Raw genomic sequence first — 7,270 nt, 5'->3', positions numbered from 1 at the left:
CCGCAACCCCACCGATCGTGAGACAGTGAGATGCCTGATGGGGAAGCAACCCGTACTGCAGCGGGGTCAGTCTCGGGGTCGTGCATTGCGCGTGCACGGCCTGGCGCTTACTGTTGCTGCGGCGGTGGCGGGCGAGGATTAGGCCGGGCCCACTCTGGCCAGTTTCAGTAACCAACCCTGGTCTGCGGACGGGCTCCTATCCCTCAAAAGCTCTGTCTGCGCTAATTCACTGCCGCCCCTCGGGGTCGTGGCAGGGCCCTTCTGGGGATTTCAAACCAGGGCAGAGCCGGGAAGTAGACGATCACAGAGGGCGACTTATTACTGTAAGTCGGGCATGGAAGTTGAGAGCCAAAGAGGGGAGGGGAAAGCGTTGTGGGCAAAGGGCTGGAAAGAGCTACCAGCCGAACAGGGCCGGAACTTGTAGGCTTTGTAGGATATTGTACTTTATTCTAAGAACAGTGGCAAACCCTGAGGAGTTAAAAACTCGTTAATTTAAAATTTTAAGATTTGTATTTCAAAAAAAGCTCGGTTGTAGTGAGTGAAGTGGGAGGAGCCAGAGCGAAGACGAGTTGTGTGCGGGTGGGGCAGGCAAGGTGGCAGCAGGGGTGGAGAGGGATTCAGGACATGTTTTGGAGACGGTGTGGGGCGCGGAGGGCTGTGAGGCCGTGGTGGGAGGGAGGAAAGAAGTGTTGGGGATGACTGCTTTGTGTCTGGCATGAGGAACTCGGAGGCTAGAGATGCCGTTTGTCAAAATGGAGAATGGAGGAGGGGCAGGCAATGTTTGAGATGCTTGAGGGATGTGCAGGAGGGACACTTGCAATCCTGAGGCCGAGCTCGGAGAGGGGCTGAGCTAGGCATTTGAGAGTCATGGATGTCAGGATGGCATTCCACGCTCTCTACCTGGGTTTCATCAAGGTACTCGGACACTGGAGTGAGGTATGAGCTTGTGAAGAGAGTTCCGGACCCTGGGTGGGCTGACACAGCCTGGGGGGCCAAGTGCAGGGGGTGCTGGGGGACCTACCGGTGTGTCATATGTCTTTCTTTGCTCAGACCTTGTGCTTTCTTCCAGATCCTGCCCACCATGGCCAGGCGCCCACGGAGCAGCAGAGCTTGGCATTTTGTCCTGAGTGCAGCTCGCCGAGATGCGGATGCCCGGGCTGTGGCTCTGGCAGGGTCCACCAACTGGGGCTACGACTCTGATGGGCAGGTAGGTTCCAGTGGGTGAGGTGGGCATGGCTGGACTAAATACTGCTTGAACTGAGACTGAAAGAGAAAGATGCCTCTGAGGGCAGAAAACAGGGCCAGCCTTGTCGGGCCGTCCCCCGCGTGCACTCTGCTTCTGCTCCCCTAGGCTCTTCACATTGGTTAAGGACACACGTGGCCCTGGGTAGCAGGACCTCAAGACATATACGTTTCTCTGTAGACTTTTTTCTTTGAAGAGGGTGTCAGTGGGTACTTTGGTCAGTTCATTTAATGAAAACTTATCCATTCCATTTACCCAACCGCTTTTCAAGGGTAGCTGTTGTTACCTCTGTGTGCAACCTTCTGGACGTTTTCTCTGCCTGTTGAAGTCTGTACTCAACGTTTGTGTATATGCATCTAAAAAAAGAATTTTGATCTTTAAAGACCAACATTCCTGAGCCTTCCTGTGCTCAGGACCCTGAGCTCTGCAAGGCCCAGGAATACAGAGACCGTGAGGAGGGCGGCTCAGCTGTCTGTCTGCAGTGGAGGTTCCTGATGGACCTGAGGGGTTTGCAACCAGAGCCTCACCACGCTGACTCTCGCCACAGGGGTGGGGTGGTGGGGCTGTGTGGCCTCTGTGCCTGCCGTGGGGGGCATGTGGGGAGGGCTTCACAAGTCAGTTTCCTGAACCTCTCAGACCAGAGCTGGGCTTTGGCTTTGCCCTGAGTCACCTCTGTTGTTTTCAGGGTAATCTTCGGGTGACTTGGTTCTGCTCTGTCACAGCCACCCTGCCTGGGTGCCCTGGCTCAGCCAGGTGTCTGGGTGGGGACAGGTGCCTATCCTCCCCAGCCCTCAGTGAGGGCAGCTGAGTCCCGTGGAAGCACCAGGGCTTGGGGCAGAATTGGAGGCGACATCCTGGGTCCCCTTCCTGGGGCCTCCCTTAGCTCCCTGCCTGGGCCAGCGAGAGGCCTCGGCCTGCATTCCTGTCCCGCCTCCAGCTTCCACTGACCATTTGGCCTGGAGCAGTCTTTTCTCCTGTCTGTCTCTGCCTCTCTGGCTCATTGCTGTGGGATGTGGGAGGCGTCCAGGGGCTGGGGGTGTGGTGTCTGATACACACCTGTGGCTCATCCGGTCACCTAATGGGCCCGGAGTACTTGTGTGCACGTGTGGATGGAGAGAGCATGTCACCCCAGCACCTTTGAAGGCCGAACACACATGTCCCTGTCTCCGCTGCTCTAAGCTCTCCTTATAGCTTGCGGTGGGGCCGGGTCTGCCCAATGCACAGGCGTTTGTGTGCTGGGTGCCAAGCAGTATGACCCCTGGGGCCAGCAGTGCTCAGGTCTGTGCCCCTGGCTCCTCAGTGGGAAGGGATTGTCTCCTCTGGCAGCAGTGGGCCTGCCTTGGCTTGTGGGGGATCGCTCTTCCCGGTGAGTGGGGTGCTTTGGGCCTGCTGCCACTGTCCTTGCTGGCGTCTGTCTCCAACTGGGGCTCAGCCTCCTCGCTCCCTGAGCTGTCTCTGCCATCGGTTCCCAGAGCTCCTGTGTGGCACTTGGGGCTGAGTGTAATAACAAAGGAACTCAGTTCCAGTGGGAGGAGGCAGGTGAGCAGGACCCAGGAGAGCGTCAGGGAAGCCTACAAGAAAGGAAAAGGAGAAGGAAGAGGACGCAGCATGAGAGGCTGAAAGAGCCTCTTTGAAGTGGTATCCAAAAGCCATCCAGGGACAAACAGACCCTCACTCCTGCCCCATGGGGACAGGGGTGGACAGGGCAGAGGAGGAGGCTGGGCAAGGAGGGTGTCTTATATTCTCTGATGAGAGTAAGTCTGTGGGCTTTGTTCTCAGGGCAGCAGGATTCCCAGGTCTGAACAGGTCACCCAGACCACTGTGCAGAGGGCATTTCCGGGGGGCCCAGAGCAGCACCCAGAGGCCAAGAGAGTGAGGGTGGAGGCCAGAGCCCCACCAGGACCCCAGGTGAAGCTGGGAGGGCTCAGAGAGCAGGCATGCAGAGGCTGCCTGCACCCCTGGGGCCTGAGACTCCAGGCCCTCACTGGTCGGCCAGATGTCAGAGCCTGGGTAGGTGTCTTGAGGGGCCCACGTGGCTCCAGAACAGGAACAAGGTGTACAGAGGCACCCTAACTGGCCTCCAGGAGGGTCTGTGGGTCAGCTGGTCCCCGGAACCAGACCAGCTCAGCTTTAGCGTCTGGCCCCTGGGCCAAGATCAGGCCCTCAAGGCTTGGAGTCCATTCTGTGAAGACTGAGAGCCACACGCAGAGGGCCAAGGCCCAACTGAATGTTTTCCTGACGCAGCCTGAGACCATGGGGCTTGCTCGTCAGGGTCCTGTGATGGGGGTTGAGAGCCCACCCTTGCACGGACAAGGGGGCCACGGCCTGAGACAGGTACACAGGCCCTGCCACGGCCATCGGCCCCCCTGGAGCCCAGCTGCTGCCACGGGGAGACCAGGTGCCTTCATTAGGTCAGCAACGGACTTTGCTGTCATGCTCCCGTTTATCACAGTCTAGATGTTCTCTGGACAACGACGATGGCTAAGCATGCAGGCCTGTCTTGGGGCTTATTAGTGGCTAGGCCTCCAGGGCCCTCTGCTCCACTCCCAGGAAGCCACTGGCGTGGTAGGCCTTTGGCAAGGAGGCCCCCTTGCAGCTCCTGAGCCAGAAGGGGTGTCCAGGGTCACTGTGCCTGGCTGGCTAAGCCCTTGAGACCTGAGGAGGCCCTTTGAGGCCAAAGCCCCAGATCCCTTCCTTGGGGCGTCCGGCCGTTCACCCATGGGCCTGGGGTGGGTGGCAGGGCAGGTGGGGGAAGGGGTCGGTTGGGCCGGCAGAGGGCAGGAGGCGGGAACAGCTGGCCCTTTCCCCTCAGCACAGCGACTCAGATTCCGAACCCGAGTATGCATCTCTGCCGTCATCCATCCCCAGCGCCGTGCCTGTGACTGGGGAGTCCTTCTGCGACTGTGACAGTCAGAGCGAGGCCTTCTGCGGCAGTCTGCACGCCGCCCACCGGGGCAGGGACTGCCGCTGCGGGGAGGAGGACGAGTGTGAGTGTGGGGGCCTGCGGCGGGTGGGCGGACCTCTGGGCTGGGTGGGAGCCTGGCGAGCCTGGGCCTCTTCTCTCACAGATTTTGACTGGGTCTGGGATGACCTGAATAAGTCCTCGGCCACCCTGCTGAGCTGTGACAACCGGAAGGTCAACTTCCACATGGAGTACAGCTGTGGCACAGCGGCCATCCGGGGTACCAAGGAGCTGGGGGAGGGCCAGCACTTCTGGGAGATCAAGATGACCTCACCCGTCTATGGCACTGACATGGTAAGTGGCCGGCAGGGTTGGGGGAGGGGTGCCGGGCACCTTGGTCCCCAGCCCCCTCTGCCAGTTCTGCCGTTTCCAGATGGTGGGCATCGGGACATCGGACGTGGACCTGGACAAGTACCACCACACGTTCTGCAGCCTGCTCGGCCGGGACGAGGACAGCTGGGGCCTCTCCTACACGGGTGCGTGGGGCCCCCAGGGTGGGCAGGGCTGGGGGGCCCCGAGGCTGCAGGGCTCACCCCGACCCTGCTGCCCCCAGGCCTCCTCCACCACAAGGGCGACAAGATGAGCTTCTCCTCCCGGTTCGGCCAGGGCTCCATCATTGGCGTGCACCTGGACACCTGGCATGGGACGCTGACCTTTTTTAAGAACAGGAAGTGCATAGGTGAGGAGGTGACTCTGACATGTGCCCGCAAAGCGTAGCTGCCACTGAGCTCCTGGTGAGGTTGAGGGCCCTGAAAGGCCATCCTTGCAAGGCCATCCTTGCATCCCTGAGGTCTCAGGGTCCCCAGAACCGGGCAAGGCCAGGGGGTAGGTGGAAATCCCAGCATCCTTCGTCCCCTTAGGAGAGCCTGAGCTTAGGGTTCAGGCTGTGCCACCTCCCCACCCCCAGGAGTGGCAGCCACCAAGCTGCAGAACAAGAGGTTCTACCCAATGGTGTGCTCCACGGCAGCCAAGAGCAGCATGAAGGTGATCCGCTCCTGTGCCAGCATCACCTCCCTGCAATACCTGTGCTGCTACCGCCTGCGCCAGCTGCGGCCTGACTCTGGGGACACGCTCGAGGGCCTGCCTCTGCCGCCCGGCCTCAAGCAGGTGCTGCACCACAAGCTGGGCTGGGTCCTGAGCATGAGCTGTGGCCACCGCAAGCCCCCCACACCCTCGCCCATGGCCAATCCCAGCAGCCCTGAGACCCGGCGCTGCCAGAGGAAGCGCTGCCGAAGGACCTAGCTTGTTTCCCAGTGAAAACTGCCTTCTACAGCTGGGATGGCGTTTTCTCTGTTTCTCCCTTTGGACCACCCCCAGGGCAACAGGAGAGGGAGGACTGAACCAAGGTTTGTCTCGGCTGCCCCCCTGCCACCCGAGGCTGGGAGAGGCCTTGCTACAGGGGCTCCAGGGCCGTTATCCCTGTGATCCAGAGACCCGGACTTCCTAGTCTGTCTGCTTCCTGTGCCGGGTGTGGGAGCAGCCACTTTCCTTCTCAGAGTCTCTGGGGAGCTGCTGCCCCAGCATGTCTGGACTCAGGCTGCAGGCCTGGGAGGCTGGTCTGCTGCCTGTGAGGAGGACGGCTTCGTGAGAGGTCGGCTCTTCCTGCTGTCGCCACCGGCCTTGGGTTTTTCTTAACTTGCTTTGCATGTTGTCAGCTGCTGTTCCTCTCGTCTGAGGCTGAAAACGACCGTAATAAACTTAGAGTTTATGTCTGATGCTTACATACCTATGAAACGAAAGGGGTCGGACTGAGGCCTAGGGCTCACAGGTGTCCACAGCTTTTCTCCTGTTGTGGGGTGGGGGGTCACAACACCCTTGAGGAGTCACAGCCTGGTTTTTTTTCTCCCTCAAGACCTTGTCTTAATACTTCTCCTTTCTGAAGGGGCCTGCCTCCCCCGCAGCCTCCAGGTGACCGGCATTTGCCCTGTGGGGCCCTGAGGCTGCCCAGTCCTTCCTGCCTGTCGTAGCTGGCTAGCAGCCCCTCTGCCAGTGTGTACAGGGCCCAGGGCATATGAGCCCTGCCCACATCTTCTCCAGACCTTCCAGCTGGCTTGGCATCTCCTGGAGAGAAAGAATTTCCTCTTCTGCCCATCCCAGTTACGCAAGAACTTTCTCTGCTGCCCCTCCTGCGCCCCCATCTTGGGGTCAGACCTGCCTGAGAGCCCCGATGCAGGTCATACTGGGTGTCTTGCTCCCGCACACCACCGCTCGTGGTTTCTAGTCTGTTCCCTGGGCGGGCTGCATTCAGTCCTGCCTGTAGGTGGGAGAAGGGCCCGTCGGGTACCACAGGCGTGGTCAGGAGCCCAGGTCCAGCGGGAGGTCAGGGATGGTCGTCAGGAAGAGGCAGATGCAGCGGGAGAGGTCAGGTCCCAACCTATGGGGCCGCACACCCTTGCCCATCCTCACAGGGAGGTCAGCCAGGAGGGCTAGGCGCCCCTGCTCCATGCCACAGGCCACACACACCTAGGGTGGGCATGGGGATGGGCGGGGCAGGCCTCGGGGGACCTGGCCTCCATATCTGGGAGTCTGGTTGGGGGGCGGGGGCCCACCTGTTGCAGAAGACAGGGGGAAGGGAAGGCAGCAACAACAGCATTGGCCACAGCCGGGCTGACACAGTTGAACTGCCTGATCTGCTGCCACCAGGCCCCCTGCAGGCCGGTGCCATCTCTTGCCACTCTTCTCGGCTGCTGCCCAGCACGCAGTGGTGCAGAAGGAAAAGGCCCCAGACTCCCGGGACTGCCTGGGAAGGGGAGGATGCAGGGAAGTGCCTAGATTCTTCATCACCTCTACTGAACGCCCCGCCCCCAGCTCAACAAAACCCGCAGCCCCCTCTGCTCTAGAGGCCAGAGAGGCGCCACCCCACCCAGCACTGCCACCCCGCCCGGCACTCCCATCCCTCCCGCTGCAGCCCCCAGCAGGGTGAGGGTCACACACTTGAAGGGACGCTGGGTGAGGGCCTTGGTGAAGGCACACACATGCTGACTCAGCTCCTGCCAGGAGGCCACCAACAGCACATCCACGTTTGCCCAGAGCTGCAGAAGCACCAGGGCCTGAGAAGGAGATGA

At 60.6% G+C, this 7,270-nt stretch overlaps 2 protein-coding genes across 9 annotated transcripts in view; one reads left to right on the top strand and one right to left on the bottom strand.

Moving 5' to 3' along the window:
* Positions 1-5,686, top strand: part of SPSB3 (splA/ryanodine receptor domain and SOCS box containing 3) — a 5,967-nt gene extending 281 nt beyond the window's left edge. Inside the window, exons 1-7 of one of the 8 annotated variants that reach the window (XM_024759731.1) lie at positions 17-65; positions 1,070-1,207; positions 4,112-4,230; positions 4,312-4,499; positions 4,579-4,681; positions 4,759-4,884; positions 5,113-5,642. In XM_024759731.1, the coding sequence (XP_024615499.1) occupies positions 1,143-1,207; positions 4,112-4,230; positions 4,312-4,499; positions 4,579-4,681; positions 4,759-4,884; positions 5,113-5,447 (936 nt within the window). In that variant the 5' untranslated portion in view covers positions 17-65; positions 1,070-1,142 and the 3' untranslated portion in view covers positions 5,448-5,642. The other 7 variants (XM_024759730.1, XM_024759728.1, XM_024759729.1 and 4 more) reach the window with 7 other exon arrangements.
* Positions 5,687-6,500: 814 nt separating this feature from the next.
* The window catches only part of EME2 (essential meiotic structure-specific endonuclease subunit 2), a 3,113-nt gene continuing 2,343 nt past the window's right edge, over positions 6,501-7,270 (bottom strand). Inside the window, 4 exon segments of the mRNA XM_024759602.1 lie at positions 6,501-6,668; positions 6,755-6,880; positions 6,882-6,945; positions 7,140-7,255. Coding sequence (XP_024615370.1) covers positions 6,501-6,668; positions 6,755-6,880; positions 6,882-6,945; positions 7,140-7,255 — 474 coding nt within the window.

This window comes from Neophocaena asiaeorientalis, unplaced genomic scaffold (assembly GCF_003031525.2).
Source record: "Neophocaena asiaeorientalis asiaeorientalis breed wild unplaced genomic scaffold, Neophocaena_asiaeorientalis_V1.1 scaffold254, whole genome shotgun sequence".
Taxonomy (NCBI): Eukaryota; Metazoa; Chordata; class Mammalia; order Artiodactyla; family Phocoenidae; genus Neophocaena; species Neophocaena asiaeorientalis.
This window is presented reverse-complemented; position numbering and strand designations above follow the sequence as displayed.